Source organism: Anomaloglossus baeobatrachus, chromosome 5, assembly GCF_048569485.1.
Source record: "Anomaloglossus baeobatrachus isolate aAnoBae1 chromosome 5, aAnoBae1.hap1, whole genome shotgun sequence".
Classification (NCBI taxonomy): Eukaryota; Metazoa; Chordata; class Amphibia; order Anura; family Aromobatidae; genus Anomaloglossus; species Anomaloglossus baeobatrachus.
In genome coordinates, this window is record NC_134357.1 from 120,474,262 (window position 1) to 120,493,194 (window position 18,933).

Sequence of the window (18,933 nt, forward strand, 5' to 3'; positions counted from 1 at the left end):
ATCCAAACTTTCATCTCAAACAAGAAGACTGATCAGAGATGAAGCCAAGAGGCCCATGATCACTCTGGATGAACTGTAGATATCTAAAGCTGAGGTGGGAGAGTCGGTTCATAGGACAACAATCAGTCGTACACTGCACAAATCTGGCCTTTATGGAAGAGTTGCCAGGAGAAAGCCATTTCTCAAAGATATCCATAAAAAGTGTCGTTTAAAGTTTGCCACGAGCCACCTGGGAGACACACCAATCATGTGGAAGAAGGTGCTCTGGTTAGATGAAACCAAAATCGAACTTTTTGGGCACAATGCCAAACGATATGTTTGGCGTAAAAGCAACACAGCTCATCACCCTGAACACACCATCCCCACTGTCAAACATGGTGGTGGCAGCAACATGGTTTGGGCCTGCTTTTCTTCAGCAGGGACAGGGAAGATGGTTAAAATTGATGGGAAGATGGATGGAGCCAAATACAGAACCATTCTTGAAGAAAACCTGTTGGAGTCTGCAAAAGACCTGAGACTGGGAAGGAGATTTGTCTTCCATCAAGACAATGATCATAAAGCAAACTCTACAATGGAATGGTTCACAAATAAACGTATCCAGGTGTTAGAATGGCCAAGTCACAGTCCAGACCTGAATCCAATTGAGAATCTGTGGAAAGAGCTGAAAACTGCTGTTCACAAACGCTCTCCATCCAACCTCACTCAGCTCCAGCTGTTTGCAAAGGAAGAATCAGCAAGAATTTCAGTCTCTCAATGTGCAAAACTGATAGACACATAACCCAAGCAACTTGCAGCTGTAATCTCAGCAATAGCCAAGGAGGGTAACCCCGGCACACTACAACCCCCAAAAAAAGACGTATGATGGTATTATGCTGTATTCTTTATTTAGAAGCAAAAAATGGAAAATATGTACACGCAATTCGTCCACAATAGGTCGACGTTTCGGCAGTAAGCCTTCGTCAGACTGGACTTTTTTTTATCAGGATTGATATGTTAGATACAAAAATCTCCACAATAGGTAGGTAATACCGTTTGGGAAGCCTTCAACTAGGAGTGATGAAGTAAAGGCGAGCGTTGTGTACTGTATCACTTAAGGGTCGTTCTTGTAATAGGGTCACGCCACAGTGGCCTCAGCTATGGGCTGTATGGCAATAATATGCGGCTGAGTTAAATCTCTAAGACACTGGCCAGCAGTGTCCTGCAAGCAGCTTTGGTAGAGGGTGATTGTGTGGTCACATTGGTGTGATTATGCACAGTCTTGTGCCTGCATAACAAGGTAAACGGTCTGTATGTACGATATAACCGGTAGAACCGGAAAAGGAAAAGACCAGAGTCCTGTGCTGCCGCTGGACGTGTGGGCTTGTGTGAGGGTCCTGCAGGCACACTACAAGCCCACACGTCCAGCGGCAGCACAGGACTCTGGTCTTTTCCTTTTCCGGTTCTACCGGTTATATCGTACATACAGACCGTTTACCTTGTTATGCAGGCACAAGACTGTGCATAATCACACCAATGTGACCACACAATCACCCTCTACCAAAGCTGCTTGAAGGACACTGCTGGCCAGTGTCTTAGAGATTTAACTCAGCCGCATATTATTGCCATACAGCCCATAGCTGAGGCCACTGTGGCGTGACCCTATTAAAAGAACGACCCTTAAGTGATACAGTACACAACGCTCGCCTTTACTTCATCACTCCTAGTTGAAGGCTTCCCAAACGGTATTACCTACCTATTGTGGAGATTTTTGTATCTAACATATCAATCCTGATAAAAAAAAGTCCAGTCTGACGAAGGCTTACTGCCGAAACGTCGACCTATTGTGGACGAATTGCGTGTACATATTTTCCATTTTTTGCTTCTAAATAAAGAATACAGCATAATACCATCATACGTCTTTTTTTGGGGGTTGTAGTGTGCCGGGGTTACCCTCCTTGGCTATTGTTTTTTACTTCCGTGCACCTACTCACCGGTGACGCAGGGCTTCCTCTCTATTTGGTAATCTCAGCAATAGGTGGCGCTACAAAGTATTAACTTAAAGGGGACGTATAATATTGCACGCCCCACGTTTCAGTTATTTATTTTTTTATAAAGTTTAAAATAAGCAATACATTTTGTTCAACTTTACAATTGTGTCCCACTTGTTGTTGATTCTTCACCACAACATTAACATTTTTATCTTTATGTTTGAAGCCTGAAATGTGGGAAAAGGTTGAAAAATTCAAGGGGTCCGAACAAATTCTAGAATTGTAATTGTACTTTTTACCCTATAACCATATGCATCTTTTAGCAGTAATAACAGTAGATCCCTGATTGTAAGAGAAGGCCAACCCATGATGGTCATAAGGTGATGATCTGGCCAGCTTCTGTTTGCCATGGGGTTTTCTTCAAATGAGTTGACCATTTTAATGATAACTTTAACAATTGTGTTTGGGACATGATTTTGTGTCACTTAGTAATAATTAAAGGGTCAGCAGGTTTTTGCTATGTAAGCTGAAGACAACATGCTGCAAGGGTTAAAACATAGAATTCAGGGTTGCCTGTCTTGTCAAGGTCCGATGTTGTTTATTTGCTATGTTTGTTTAAACAGCAGGACTTAGACATATCTGTCAGCCCCCTTCAGTTAATAAAAAAAACCCAGAACACTGCACATAAAAAAAATGTTTCAGTGGAGGTGTCCAGGAGTAGATCTGGTCATAAGACCATTTATGAACTGCCATTCATGGAGGGGACATGTAAACTCCTCAATATAAATATAATGGCTTACCCCTTAAAGGGCTTTGGGCAATGTACACACGCACACACACACACACACACACACACACACACACACACACACACTTTCTCAGCTTTTTAAATGCTTTTTTAAAAAAAATGTCATTGATTTTAACAGTTTTTATTCTTCCTGCAGCTCCCCTGGTGTCATCCTCTGGCACTGGCATGCTTGCACCTGACCAGCGTGTATGCGGAGCAGTGCATTATGTCACTGGTATGCGTGCCCACTTGTCAGCTGTGTCAGAATATTCTCTGCTGTCCATACCCAAGATTATGGGCTCGGGGAGCAATGAATATATCATAGCCTTAATTTGCGGCCGGCACATCTCAGTGCAGGGACCCGACAGATCTCTGTTCTGCAATGTATTTCAGCTGGATACACGCCCTCGGATGCACATCCAGCTGAAACAGGTGCTGGAGTCGGCGGGCCCCCTGCACCCCCAGGCCCTGTCGCAATCCCTGCGACCGCAATTGTTTCGCTGATAGAGCTAACAGCAACAAGCACGTTTTAAAAGTTAATACACATACACAGTAATACTCCATCATTAGGTAGAAGGGGAAATCTGCTATGACTTGGTACCAACCCTTTCCCCAAAATACCACTTTTCCATTTTGGGGGTTGGATGATTAGACATCGAAGAATTAAAGGACAGATGAAAGTCAGTGAAAATCCTTGATAAGACTACTTTGTTTTTGTCGTCTGTTGCTGTAGAGACACATAAGCCCACATAGGACCTGCATATCCAAATTGGTAGATTTTTCAATTACAAAGTTATACCAGTGCAGGTGAAAAATAATTGGCTGCAAATGTGTAAATACCATTTAATTTCTAAGAATTTTTCATATCTGTGTATTTAAAAAAGTGGATAAATGGTTAATAAAGGTTTCTGGTAGGATTATTAATCCAGAGAGGTAGGACTAATGTCGTACTACTGTTTAGGCATACAGATTATATTGCCAATAGGCACACCATTTTTTTAAATCTGTTCCCCTCTGCAAAGCACAGCAAACAATGCTTTCCTCTGCAGTTGGATATTCTTGCCAGTGCATACTTGGGACCTTGTTTTTGCATATCAGGTTAATAAACACAAGAAATACCTTTTCTAGAATACAAAAAAAAAATATTAACAAAATGAGTATGTGGGGCACCATATAGGTCTACAGTATTCCATAGTTAAACGTCACATTCAAACTTATTCTGGATGCCCTTGAGCTGGAGTTCTATGGCTGAGGGTAAAAAATATATCTATCTAGACTATTTTGATTGTCTCTCCAGTAAAGGAGACAAACTCTAGCACAGCGCCACCTATTGGAAGTAGCGATCCTAAGGGTCACAAGTGGATTTTCAACAATCCTTTGAAATATGACTCAGGATATATAAGCCAGATCAGAATCCCAATTTGCAGACACGGTGTTTCGGGGTGCTTGCCCCTCGTCAGTGCAAAGTATGGGGGTGTCTGATCTGGCTCATGAGAAAGCTATGTGGGGACCACGGGGGAACACTATTCTCCTTAAGGAGACTTTGCAAGCCAGTCTGGCTGCCAGGTAAGGGGACTTATAGCTGCAATGCCCCTCTGGGAAATATTCAAATTGTCTCTCCAGTAAAGGAGACAAACTCTAGCACAGCGCCACCTATTGGAAGTAGCGATCCTAAAGGTCACAAGTGGATTTTCAACAATCCTTTGAAATATGACTCAGGATATATAAGCCAGATCAGAATCCCAATTTGCAGACACGGTGTTTCGGGGTGCTTGCCCCTCGTCAGTGCAAAGTATGGGGGTGTCTGATCTGGCTCATGAGAAAGCTATGTGGGGACCACGGGGGAACACTATTCTCCTTAAGGAGACTTTGCAAGCCAGTCTGGCTGCCAGGTAAGGGGACTTATAGCTGCAATGCCCCTCTGGGAAATATTCAAATTGTCTCTCCAGTAAAGGAGACAAACTCTAGCACAGCGCCACCTATTGGAAGTAGCGATCCTAAAGGTCACAAGTGGATTTTCAACAATCCTTTGAAATATGACTCAGGATATATAAGCCAGATCAGAATCCCAATTTGCAGACACGGTGTTTCGGGGTGCTTGCCCCTCGTCAGTGCAAAGTATGGGGGTGTCTGATCTGGCTCATGAGAAAGCTATGTGGGGACCACGGGGGAACACTATTCTCCTTAAGGAGACTTTGCAAGCCAGTCTGGCTGCCAGGTAAGGGGACTTATAGCTGCAATGCCCCTCTGGGAAATATTCAAATTGTCTCTCCAGTAAAGGAGACAAACTCTAGCACAGCGCCACCTATTGGAAGTAGCGATCCTAAAGGTCACAAGTGGATTTTCAACAATCCTTTGAAATATGACTCAGGATATATAAGCCAGATCAGAATCCCAATTTGCAGACACGGTGTTTCGGGGTGCTTGCCCCTCGTCAGTGCAAAGTATGGGGGTGTCTGATCTGGCTCATGAGAAAGCTATGTGGGGACCACGGGGGAACACTATTCTCCTTAAGGAGACTTTGCAAGCCAGTCTGGCTGCCAGGTAAGGGGACTTATAGCTGCAATGCCCCTCTGGGAAATATTCAAATTGTCTCTCCAGTAAAGGAGACAAACTCTAGCACAGCGCCACCTATTGGAAGTAGCGATCCTAAAGGTCACAAGTGGATTTTCAACAATCCTTTGAAATATGACTCAGGATATATAAGCCAGATCAGAATCCCAATTTGCAGACACGGTGTTTCGGGGTGCTTGCCCCTCGTCAGTGCAAAGTAAGGGGGTGTCTGATCTGGCTCATGAGAAAGCTATGTGGGGACCACGGGGGAACACTATTCTCCTTAAGGAGACTTTGCAAGCCAGTCTGGCTGCCAGGTAAGGGGACTTATAGCTGCAATGCCCCTCTGGGAAATATTCAAATTGTCTCTCCAGTAAAGGAGACAAACTCTAGCACAGCGCCACCTATTGGAAGTAGCGATCCTAAAGGTCACAAGTGGATTTTCAACAATCCTTTGAAATATGACTCAGGATATATAAGCCAGATCAGAATCCCAATTTGCAGACACGGTGTTTCGGGGTGCTTGCCCCTCGTCAGTGCAAAGTATGGGGGTGTCTGATCTGGCTCATGAGAAAGCTATGTGGGGACCACGGGGGAACACTATTCTCCTTAAGGAGACTTTGCAAGCCAGTCTGGCTGCCAGGTAAGGGGACTTATAGCTGCAATGCCCCTCTGGGAAATATTCAAATTGTCTCTCCAGTAAAGGAGACAAACTCTAGCACAGCGCCACCTATTGGAAGTAGCGATCCTAAAGGTCACAAGTGGATTTTCAACAATCCTTTGAAATATGACTCAGGATATATAAGCCAGATCAGAATCCCAATTTGCAGACACGGTGTTTCGGGGTGCTTGCCCCTCGTCAGTGCAAAGTATGGGGGTGTCTGATCTGGCTCATGAGAAAGCTATGTGGGGACCACGGGGGAACACTATTCTCCTTAAGGAGACTTTGCAAGCCAGTCTGGCTGCCAGGTAAGGGGACTTATAGCTGCAATGCCCCTCTGGGAAATATTCAAATTGTCTCTCCAGTAAAGGAGACAAACTCTAGCACAGCGCCACCTATTGGAAGTAGCGATCCTAAAGGTCACAAGTGGATTTTCAACAATCCTTTGAAATATGACTCAGGATATATAAGCCAGATCAGAATCCCAATTTGCAGACACGGTGTTTCGGGGTGCTTGCCCCTCGTCAGTGCAAAGTATGGGGGTGTCTGATCTGGCTCATGAGAAAGCTATGTGGGGACCACGGGGGAACACTATTCTCCTTAAGGAGACTTTGCAAGCCAGTCTGGCTGCCAGGTAAGGGGACTTATAGCTGCAATGCCCCTCTGGGAAATATTCAAATTGTCTCTCCAGTAAAGGAGACAAACTCTAGCACAGCGCCACCTATTGGAAGTAGCGATCCTAAAGGTCACAAGTGGATTTTCAACAATCCTTTGAAATATGACTCAGGATATATAAGCCAGATCAGAATCCCAATTTGCAGACACGGTGTTTCGGGGTGCTTGCCCCTCGTCAGTGCAAAGTATGGGGGTGTCTGATCTGGCTCATGAGAAAGCTATGTGGGGACCACGGGGGAACACTATTCTCCTTAAGGAGACTTTGCAAGCCAGTCTGGCTGCCAGGTAAGGGGACTTATAGCTGCAATGCCCCTCTGGGAAATATTCAAATTGTCTCTCCAGTAAAGGAGACAAACTCTAGCACAGCGCCACCTATTGGAAGTAGCAATCCTATTTTGGTAACATATGCCAGATCTGGTAGCTTCAAGGACCTTCCCCCAAACTTTGGTTATTTATATTGTTTTGTGAATAAAAATCGATGCAATGTATCCAAAAGTAAGACTAACGTGTTTATTTATATAGTAATGCTATGTGCCCACACTGCAGAAATGTTCTCCAGTGAAAAACGCACCTACCTGCGGAAAAAAATGCACCAAAAACACATGCGGTTTTACCGTGTTTTGGTGAGGTTTTGGTGCAGATTTACCGCGTTTTTGCCTGCAGTATTGTCCCTGCGGGTTTTTAGGGGAAGAAGGCAGAAAAGAAGTGACATGCTACTTCTTTTTGCTGCAGAAATTCTGAAGCAAAACTTGTAAGAAAAAGAACGCATTTTGGATTTCTCATAGACTTTGCTGGGGAAGGAGTGCATGAAGCTTATGAACAAAAACTGTAAAGTCTAGTAACAGGGAATAGTACTTTGCAAATCCACACTCAACAGTGGCTCCAGTTCTGCGCTGCAAATCTGAATACAGGAATCTGCAATCTTCCCTCAACGTTTGAGAATATTCTGAGCTGCGGTTTTTAATTCACACTTTGTAGTTTGAAATGAGAAACATTAGAAAACAAGATTTGGTTACTGTGAACAAGGGGGTGGCCGCAGGCTGTACGAGCGCCCTACACCTTTGCCATGGAGACTTTGTGCGCAGTTTTCACTTCATGTGGGGTGCATGACACTAACTGGTTCCTTCAGGCTGGTGTCCACTATATCGCTGTCATTGACAGTTAGTAATACACGCAACACTGCGGTTCACTTAGCCAACCAGAATCGTTTGTTTTTATTCTACACACAGTTATGAGAGTCATGACCTTCTTTTCCTTTCTTTCTCTTAGTGTGGGGCACTGCTCCTCGACCTGCCCCCCTCCCCCCCACTATCTTGGACCTTGTTCTCAAGCTTCAAGGTTTGGGCCATTCCTTCTTCTCCCTTTACCTCACATCTACCTCTGATGTTAGGCACCGATAGTTCTCTAGCCGGACGACTCTCTAAGCTCGCCGGGGTGAGCCGTAGGTTCTGGACATCCCAAGGTTACATCAGGGTTCCCTCACCGGCCCTAACAACAGACCATGTCTCCTCGCACTTGCACCCTGTTCTTTACTTGTTAACTCTCGAGCCGTCCCTCCTGTCCTCCTTCCCGCATCTGTCACTCCCCCTTAACCCTATTCTTTCCCACTCTGCTTCTATCTCAACCCAACCACTATGTGGCGCGCACTGGTAACAATCTCAGCTCTGCTGCATCTGGAACCTGCACCTAGCTTGCATCATTCACATATTAACATATACAATACACTTGGTATAACACATAGGATACATAGCATAACCAGTACAGGGGCAAGTCCACCTCCTAAAACTGCCTGTACACATGACACAAAATATTAAATAGGAATTGTTCCCCTGCAGCTTGCTGATGGGTGTTTGCCTGATCTTTTGGGGTTGGATCCTGATTAAAAGACACTGGTGTCTGTAGCATTCAGAAACTTTGTCCATCAAAATTAGTGCATTGCCAACCATAAGTGAGAAAAGAAGCTTCTACCCATGTTAATCGAGGTGTGATTCATCAGTATTTGAGTGAAGGGAAATTTTTTAGAAGAAAAAAAAAATGCTGAAAAAGTACACACAGAAATAAATACTGTAAAGATGCAGTGTTAATTAAAAACCCCAAACATTTAATCATTGCATAGTATCTGTCCCTAGCTGTTTGCCAGCCAGAGAGTTTATTCTGGTCCCTGGGAAAGAATGTATCTGCAGGCCTGAAAAGATCTTTTCTGCTTGTTAAGACAATAGCACAAAGGTCAGGCTTGCAATGTGCACTACGGGGTAATTTGCAATTCAATCTCCCGGTTCATTTTATGTCACAATTTGATACATGCAAAACATTTTTAATTGACTGTGTAATTCATCTTACAACAAGTTCAACCTGTTTGATTTATAACGAGAAAAACTAAATAGATTTATCTGCACATGAAGGGATTCAGTGTGATCTTCCTTTATTTGTATTTGTTTGCGCGATATATGCATGTCCAGTTTCCACGTATCCCCCCCAAAAAAACATAAATATCAACCAGAATTAATTTTAAGAGTTCAATAATGTACATGTTTCAGTCCTATCAGGCTCATGACTTCCTTTATATCAGGATCAAGTGACGAGCATCATTATGTCATTCTTGTTTTGATGCAATAGAACTGGCCATACACTTGAGAAAAAGCATTCAAACCAGTCATTTTAGAAATGGACAGAGGTTCTAATGTCAGAAGGGACTTCTAGCCAGCACTACTTTTCCTCCATTGAAGGTACTGGGGGAGAGTAGGATTTTGGATGTTTCATTTAGTAAAACATATTTGTGCTTGGCCATGGTGAAGTTGTAAGAAAGGGTTTATGGTGAACTACATCAAAATACGTTTTGGCAAAATGAGCATTTACTCATCGGCTATTTTGCATGTATAGGCAGCTTTAAAGAGGATATCCACTACTCTTTTTATAGTTACATAGTTACATAGGTTGAAAAAGACTTTGGTCCATCTAGTTCAACCTTCCTCCACCAATTATATATTTTGTCATTTATAACCAACAAAGTTGTGTACATTAATGGCCTATCTGTAGGATAGGTCATCACTGATTGGTTGGGGTCTGACACCTCGCACTCCTGCCGATTAGCTATTCTCAGTGCTGGTGGCGGCAACATGCAGCTGGATATATTCAGCTCCGAAGCTGCACTGTCAACAGATAGCGTCCTTGATCGGTTACTGCAAATCCACCTCCCATTCAAATCAATAGAAGGATGGGCACTACCCAGCTGCCATCTTGTTGAAAAGGCAGGACTGGAACTGAGCATTTCCAGCTGCCTGCTACTGGCACAGACAACAGCTGATCTGCAGGGGTGCCAGATGTTGGACCCCGGCAAATCAGACCTTTATGACCTATTTTAAGGATATGCAATACATGTAAAAGTAGTTGAGTTCTTTGATTTACAATATCAATTGTATATATGATGACAATCCCAAAAAGTTACTTTGCACATGCATTCCGATTTGTGATTTATAGCAGAGGGAGCTAAGTATTTAATTTCTGAAATAAGATTATTGTAATTTGTATTTTATTTACCAAAATCCTAAGTTTAAGCTAGTTTCACACTTGCATTTTTTTCCTTCAGTCGCAATCCGCCGTTTTGGAAAACAGCGGAATCCGTTAACGGATTCCGCTGCTTCCCATAGATTTGTATGGACGACGCATTGCGACTGATGTACCTGCGTTGCATCCGCCGGCCGACGCTGCATTGCATCCGCCGGGCGGAAACAACGCAGCATGTAGCGTTTTTCTGCGCTTCCCTAAGCGTCAAAAAAACACAATATGTTGGATTCTGTCAGCGTCCGTCATTTTTGTAATGGAAGCCTATGGTGGCGGAATCCGTCGGAATCCGTCATTTGACGGATTTCTGTGACGCATCCGTTATTACACAACTGCGCATGCTCAGTTGAGTAATTGTTGAAAAAAATGTATAACGGATTCCGTTGTTTTGCAGCATCCGTCGCATCAGTTGTGCCACTATATGCAACGCATCCGTTACATGCGTCACACAACGCAATGTGACAGATGCCGCACAACGCAAGTGTGAAACTAACCTAAGCCAGCTTTTCGGTTGTAGTCCAGTGGGCGGTCCTAATCAGTGCAATAATTATTAAACATGGACAACCACCCAACCAGTAGAGAATAGTGATGTCATGGAGCCTGCATACATAAAATCCCTAAAACAGTCTTAGGATGGATTCACATGGCTGGACTAAAACTCATCTGTCACTTCGGCAAATTGTGGACCATTATTCAGATGAATTTATTTTTCAAGCATGTGAAAAAAAAATCACCTATTTTCATAAGGCTAGTTTCACACTTGCGTTGTTTTCCTTCAGTTGCAATCCGCCGTTTTGGAAAACAACGGAATTTGTTAACGGATTCCGCTGCTTCCCATAGACTTGTATGGACAACGGATTGCGAGTGATGGACCTGCGTTTCTTCCGCTGGCCGACGCTGCATTGCTTCCGTCAAGCAGAAGGAACGCAGCATGTAACGTTTTTTGAGCAGCGGAATCCTTAGGATTTTGCTGCGCATGCTCTCTCTGGCTCCCTGCACACGTAACCAGGGTACACATCGGGTTACTAAGCAATGCGCTTTGCCTAGTTACCCGATATTTACCCTGGCTACGTGTGCAAGGAGCCAGCGCTAAGCGGTGTACCCTGGTAACCAAGGTAAATATCGGGTAACCAAGCAAAGTGCTTTGTTTAGTTACCCGATATTTACCCTGGCTACGTGTGCAGGGAGCCCGATACTTCCCCGCTCGGCACCACCTCCTCCCGCAGTCCACATGTACACACACACACACACACTCACCTGTCTCCAGCCATGCATCCCCGCGACACTGACGTGCTCAGCGCCACTGTGAGTGATCAGCTGATCACCCGGCGACCGGCTGCTGTGAGCGATCAGCTGATCACCCGCCAACCGGCTACTGTGAGCGATCAGCTGATCACCCGGCAGCCAGGTGATCAGCTGATCGTTCACAATAGTCTGCGGCCGGTAAAACTGTAAAGAAGAAAAAAAAAAAAAGCTGATTCCGTTGTTTTGTACGATCCGTTGCATCCATTGTGCCACTAAATGCAACACATCCATTGCATCCGTCACACAATGCAATGCAACGGATGCCGTTCAACGCAAGTGTGAAACTAGCCTTAGCGTACTGGATCACATTTTCATCCGTGTTTGGTTCATGTCAGTTGTCAGTTGTTAGCATCAGACTTTTATTATTTTTTCGGCTATGCAAACATGCTGCACTTGCATGCAGTGAGAAATAGGCGGCACTAGGATGTTACTAGAATGCCTTCACTGTGCTGAGTTTTTCACTGACCCATAGACTTGCATTGGTGAGATTGATTTGTGACTCATATAAAAAATGGATGTTACATTTTTTTAAAGATGTAATACAAATTTTTCAAAAAAACAGTATACATCTGATGAATTCCTCAACAGATACCACTTGTGAGGTACCTGGCACTCATAAACTCTCTCTCCCCAAAAAATACATGTATAAAGCGGTTTCCATGATTAAAAATTACTCAAAACCTATTGATAAGATTGAAATTGTCTTTATTGCATGGCAGTGATGGATGCTATCTGTCCACCATAGGTTTTATTTTAAAGCATACAAACTGCAGCTATTGATCAGATGCAGCCTTTACATCCTGTCCAAGTCAGCCTTAAGGCCAATGGAGGACGACCGGTACCAGCTTAGGAGGGGAGTATAGGAGATATATACGGTGTGTATATATATATATATATATATATATATATATATATATATATATATATATATATATATATATACATAATGTATGTATGTGTGTGTGTGTGTGTGTGTGTGTGTGTATATATATATATATATATATATATATATATATGTATATAAAATTTATTTTAATTACACTACCCTGGACCCTTTCACAATCATTTTTTAGAGTTGGGGAAAATACAGTTAACGCAACATCTTTGTACTGTTTATTGAGGTACTTGGAACGATAACGTATGCAGAACATCTGTGGTTAGAAATCTATATCCTATGGGTCAGATAATTCAAACATAATGAAATTATGATGCCTCACCTACTGTATAAATTTGAATAATTGTGAAAATGTTTTCTGTACGTTTACTAATGAGAGGTTTGTATACATATAAATCATTGAATTGTTACTAATGAAGCGTTATTTTCTCTTTCAGATGACCCACTTGCCAATTTTTCTTCAAGTTTGAATGCTACAACATCAAATCTAACATCCCAAACAGTTAAAAAGGGTAATGTGGTACCCTGCCCAGACCTTTGGGTATCTTTTTGCTTATTTTTTTTATCAACTGTTTAATTGTATGCTTCATTTTGTTAAAGATATAATTTAGGTATTTAGTAGCAATGTGTCCACTCGCAGATAACCGGGATTGGTGGGTCTAACCGGGGTAAAAAAGTAAGCCCCGGTTCGAGGCCGGAATTGATCCTGGATATTTGACTGGACGTCAGTCCCCATATAAATCTGTGGGGACCAGAATCCGGTCCTTTAAAGTGGTGGTAGAACTTAGGGATTTGGGGATTGTTATACTTAACGAGTCTCCGCACGACTCCAACGCTGCTTTCGGGGCCACTCATTATCTTACATACATATTCACTGCTTCCCCCACCCATCAGCAGTCACTGTGTCTCTGATTGGTTCCAGTCAGGTGAGCCCCCCCCTTTGTGACAACGTCACCCTTTGTGACAGTGTCTGATTGCAAATTAGAGGAGCTGTGTGTGTATCTCTGTTGCTGTAACAATAAATAAATAATTTAAAAAAGTACAGTCCCCCCCATATTATGATACCCAGTTCAGATAAAGCATATGGCTACAGGCTGCAGTCCCAAGCCGTGTACTTATCTTGGCTGTGCATCAAAATAAGAGGAACCGCATGGGGCTTTTTTTTTTTTTAATTATTTAAATAAATAATTTTAAAAAACAGTGTGCAGTCCCACCCAGTTTTGATAACCAGCCATGATAAAGCCGACAGCTGGGAGCTGGTATTCTCAAGCTGGAGAGGCCCATACTTATTGGGCTACCCCCAAGCTAAAAATAGCAGCCTGCAGCCACCAAGGTTTGTCGCATCCATTAGATGCGACAATCCCGGAATTTTACCCGGCTCATCCCGATTGCCCTGGTGCGGTGGCAATTGGGGTATTTTTTTTTTATTGGCCGGACCCGTATCGTTACTCGAATTTCTCTGAGATCTCCGGGGTTCGTTCTCAGGTTCTTTTGAACCCGCACGAACCCAGACTTTTACAATCCGGTCCGCCCATCATTATTATCCAGGCATATCTTCATTTCTGTTAATCTGTTAATAATGTTACAGTATTCATGGTATGACTAGTTTGTTAGTTTATGAAAATGTCTTACTTTATTAAAGGGAATCTGTCTCCAGATTTGGTGACTATAAGCTGCAACCATCACCAGTGGGCTCTTATATATAGCATTCTAACATGCTGTATCTAAGAACCCAGGCCGCTATGTAGAACGTAAAAATCACTTTATTATACTCACCTGAGGGTGATGGGTGTCTCCGTTCTCCGGGTCCGGCGCCTCCTCTTTTGGCCATCTTTGTCCTCCTTCTGAAGCCTGGGTGCATGAGACACCCTACGTCATGCACACAGGCTGGCATTGAAGTCCTGCGCAAGCGGACAAATATGGCTGAAAGAGGAGGCACCGGACCCGGAGAAATGGAGACACCCATCCGACCAGTCTGCACCGCACCACCCCTCAGGTGAGTATTATAAAGTGATTTTTACATTCTACACAGCGGCCTGGGCTCTTATATACAACATGTTAGAATGCTGTATACAAGAGCCCCCTGGTGGTGGCCGCAGCTTATTATCACCAAATCTGGTGGCAGGTTCCCTTTAAGAATGTATTAAAAAAGAGTCCTTTAAAGTATAAATCTACTGTAGTGAAAAGTGTTGCAATTTTTTACTGATCAAAATTTTTTTAGACAATGTAAATAGATCTCCTTATGGTTTATATGACTAATGGTTACAGTTGTGTATCAGGATTGATTGGTTTGTACAGTCCGGTTGGCTAGTTTAGACACTCTTTATCAATAAGTATAAACAGTATACATGCTAATTGTCACGTGGTTTGTCATAGTTTTTCAATTGTTATTGGGGCTTATACGCACCAGCTTGGCACAACCGCTCCTAGTTTACCAGATTCCAGGAGTTGCCCAGGCTTTTACCAGTTAACTCTTGTAGAGTGATCTGGACTTACATAGGGACCCCTGAGTTAGGGCCATAGAGATGGCTGCTGACCGATTTAGCAAGCTGGAAGCAAAAAGGGTTGTCATGCAAGATCGATACCAAGAGGTCACACTGGGGACAAAAACAGAAAGCAAGCAGATGATCAAAACATAGGTCAAGGTCCCAAATAGAATATACAAAGTAGCACAATGGCTCAGAGTGCAGGTTAATAGCGTCTTGGTATACAACAGGTTACTTTTAAACCAGTGTTTGTCAAACCTTTCTTGCTTTTTGTTCACGAAATGGCTACAAACAGCTGTTATATAATTGTCATGATTCCTCTGTGCAGAGCATCTTGCACTAGGAGATGCTCTGCTGTGTTTTCCTGGATTACTGAGATGCCAGGTTGATTGATTGCTCAGGTGTTTTCATTATCCTGGTGGTTGCTCTTCTTCTTTACTGAGCATACTCTTTCTGAACCTTGCCAGTTGTACATTCTGTTTCAGTTGTTGAGCTGTTGGCTTGTCTTTCTGCTAGAATTCTGATCTTTGTTTTCTGAACTTGGACTGTTATTTGACTCCTATCTGGTCGCTCCCTGTTCCTGTCGTGACCTCCTGGCTTTTACATTGGACCATTACCTGACCACGTCTCAGTTTACTCCCTGTATCTTATACGAGCCTTCCTGGAATTTTGACTCTCCAATTGTTACCTGACTATGCCTCTGTTTTCTCCCTGTATCCATATGTGCCCTCCTGTTACCAGACCCCAGCTTTCCTCACTACTCTTCCATCTGTACTACCCCTGGTAGTGACTTGCATTACAATAATACTTTTAAATCACCTTAATAAAAACACATACATTTTATTTGAAAATGGATGTTGGTGGTGGAAGATGAGAAAGAGGAACATATTTGTGGTGTTAAACTGCCTTTGCTCCTTGTTGCTTGAAACTGAAAACTGCTGCAAATTTTCAAATATATGTTCCCCTCTGAATACTAGCATGAGCTACATGTACCCCTAAATACAATTATGCCCCACATTATGGCCCCTGACTTGCTTGGCGCATATACATCACTGTGGAGGCTAGGGGCATACACATCGCAGAAGACACTAAGGGCACATACACCACTGTAGACACTGGAGCATATACATCACTGGGGATGCTGGGACATATACATCACTGTGTAGGCTGGGGCTGCCACTCCTGTCTTTATCTGTTTTCAAGTATATCACATGGTAAAATGGATTTTATCATTTAAAACTGCAATTTTCCCAGCAAAAAAACAAGACTTCATATGCCTATATAGCTGGAGAAATAAAAAGTGTTATGACACTCAGAAAAGGAATAAAAAAAATAGTAAAAAAAAAAATGGTCCTTGGGTGATTCATATCATAATTCCTGGCCTTGCTTAATTATATTTGGTGCTAATAGTTGTGTTTTATTACTATATGGAGTGCATTTACTAGAATGCTTAAACTTTGTTCCGAATTTCTCCACAAGGTAGCTTGGATGCTGTGACTGCAAATCAATCCACAATCGATAGTTCAGACCCGCATGGCGAACGAGTAAGGAGAGCTGCAACTTCAAGGACAGAAAGAATCTGGCCTGGTGGAGTCATCCCTTATATTATTCAAGGCAACTTTACTGGTTTGTGTATTTTGCAACCTTGAAAATCACATGCTATTAGCCCAGTTATGATAATTATTGTATTTCATATTTATTTGGGCATGTACATAAATTGGTATAATTATACTCCAGGAATAGACTTAAAGGGTTATTCGGGACTTCCTTTTTTTTTTGCTTTGGGACTAACCACTTACTGGTAAGTAGTTGCTAACTGCTTACCAGTACTGCCATTCACCAATCTCTCCTAGCTCAGAACGGTAACAGAACTGCCCCTGGCAGTGATCATCTCACTTCCTATGATGTTACGTCGACAGAACACTTCCTTCTCTTCTCTACTACTCTGTCAATGGGGCGTCACAGCCGACATCATGTTTATTGCCGGCCCACTCGCCACTGCCTATCTCAACACAGGCGCTGAGTTAGTGTGATTTTACATTATGACCCTTGTAGCGAGATAAGTTTGCTAGTGACACTGATACTCAATGTAGAGGCTGGAAATCAGAGTCACTTGCAGATTTTGCACTGTTGATGTGCCACCTAGTGTAACATAAATTGCAGTAACTGAGTGCTACTGCACGGAGCTAGGAAGCGGGAAGCCAACTGTCAATCAATATGACATCGACAGTGACCCCCGTCACCAAAGCAGAGCAGAAGAGAAGGAATTGTTCTGTTGACATGACGTCACAGGAAGTGGGAGAATCGCCACCAGGAGTGGTCCATGACTCCTCTAAGCTGGGAGAAATCGGCACATAATACAGGCAGGTAGGTAACAGCTGCCTACAGATAAGTGCTGAGCTCCATAAGAAAAAATAAAGTCCTGGATATCCCATTTAACAAATGAATATTGAGTAATATTATGGTTTTACATTTCCCTTCTTTAATGGTTTTGTGTTACAGGCCATCAGAGAGCAATATTTAAGCAAGCTATGAGACACTGGGAAAGATACACCTGTGTTACATTTATAGAAAGAACAGATGAGGAAAGTTATATTGTCTTCACTTACAGAACATGTGGGTAAGTATAAGGGCTGAAACACACCAAAGATTCTGAAACCTTCTCATTTCCACCTCCCACATTTTTAGATTTTTTTTTTTCACCTATGAAACAAAGGCTGCAAGAATATGCTCATTATTAGTGTGCTACTAAGTCCTAAGGAAACATACAGCTTTATGATAACTGTACAATGTTTTTGACAGCCCCATCAAAAAATGGTATTTTATTTATCTCCAGTGCATACAGTTGGTGTGTGTGCATGTGTAGACTTTCCATTTTCATTCATTTTTATTTTAGAAATCAATATTACACATGAAAATAAGAAACTTTGGACTTTATCTTAGAGAAATATGCTCTTTCTCTTCATGGATTGATCTTTCATTCCCAAGTTATGGGTAAAAACTGTAAATCTGTATTCTGTGACCTCCGATGTTCACAATACGGAGATAGAAGATGGTAGTTGGTGCTCACACACAGAGAGGGGAGGTGGGAGGAGGAGATAGGCGCTAGAGGCAGACACAGACATTCTACTGCAAGTTCTCCTGAAACGACAGGTACACTTCTCTATAGAAATTTATGACCACCAACTTCCAGCATCTTCTAGCTTAATAATGGGAAATTTTGAGAATGAGTGATCAGGTAAGGAGGGGAATGAAGCTGATTTCACAAATAAGATATAGACTGGAACCTCGGTTTACGAGTAACTTGGTGTGAGAATTTCACTATATATGAACAAAGCTTGCTGTAAATTTGTAACTCAGTTTACGAGCAAGCTTTGCTGTATGAGCAAATATTCACCGCACACACTTCCGGTTCCGTACTTTCACCGTGCTCTGACCCGCTCTTGCAGTCCGCACAAACACGCACAAACACACACAAACAAGCACGCACACATACATATTATGCTCACCTTACCTTCCGTTCCATCGCTGGCCTCCCAGTTCTTGTAGTTCGCCGGTACAGGATGTGTATCGGGTAACCATCGCAGCGATGGAGGAACTTCCGCTGTCAGCCACTTCTCAAAGGCAGCAGAAGCTCCGACGATCGTTACCTGATACACATCCTGTACTGGCGAACTACAAGAACCGGGAGGCCGGCGATGGAACGGAAGGGAAGGTGAGCATAATACGTGTCTGCTTGTACATGTTTGTATGTGTTTGTGTTTGTTTGTGTGTGTTTGTGTGTGTTTGTGCGTGTTTGTGCATGTGTGGAATGGCACAATAGGGGATCAGGATGGGACATTGAACAAGTTGTGGAATGAATTGTCTGAGCTTGCATTATTTCCTATGGGAAATTTTGCTTTGCTAGACGAGTAACTTGGTTTACGAGCACACTCCCAGAACGGATTGTTCTCGTAAACCAAGGTTCCACTGTATTACAAAGTTTGTTATTTTCACGTGTAATATTGATTTTTTTTTTAAATTAATAAATAAAACAACGGTTT

General features: G+C 42.8%; 1 protein-coding gene across 1 annotated transcript in view; it reads left to right on the top strand.

The window, feature by feature from the left end:
* The window catches only part of LOC142309770 (tolloid-like protein 2), a 347,584-nt gene that overhangs the window by 215,664 nt on the left and 112,987 nt on the right, over nt 1–18,933 (top strand). Inside the window, exons 3-5 of the mRNA XM_075347217.1 lie at nt 12,842–12,916; nt 16,370–16,516; nt 17,393–17,510. Of these exons, the coding sequence (XP_075203332.1) occupies nt 12,842–12,916; nt 16,370–16,516; nt 17,393–17,510 (340 nt within the window). The remainder of the gene's footprint in view (nt 1–12,841; nt 12,917–16,369; nt 16,517–17,392; nt 17,511–18,933) is intronic.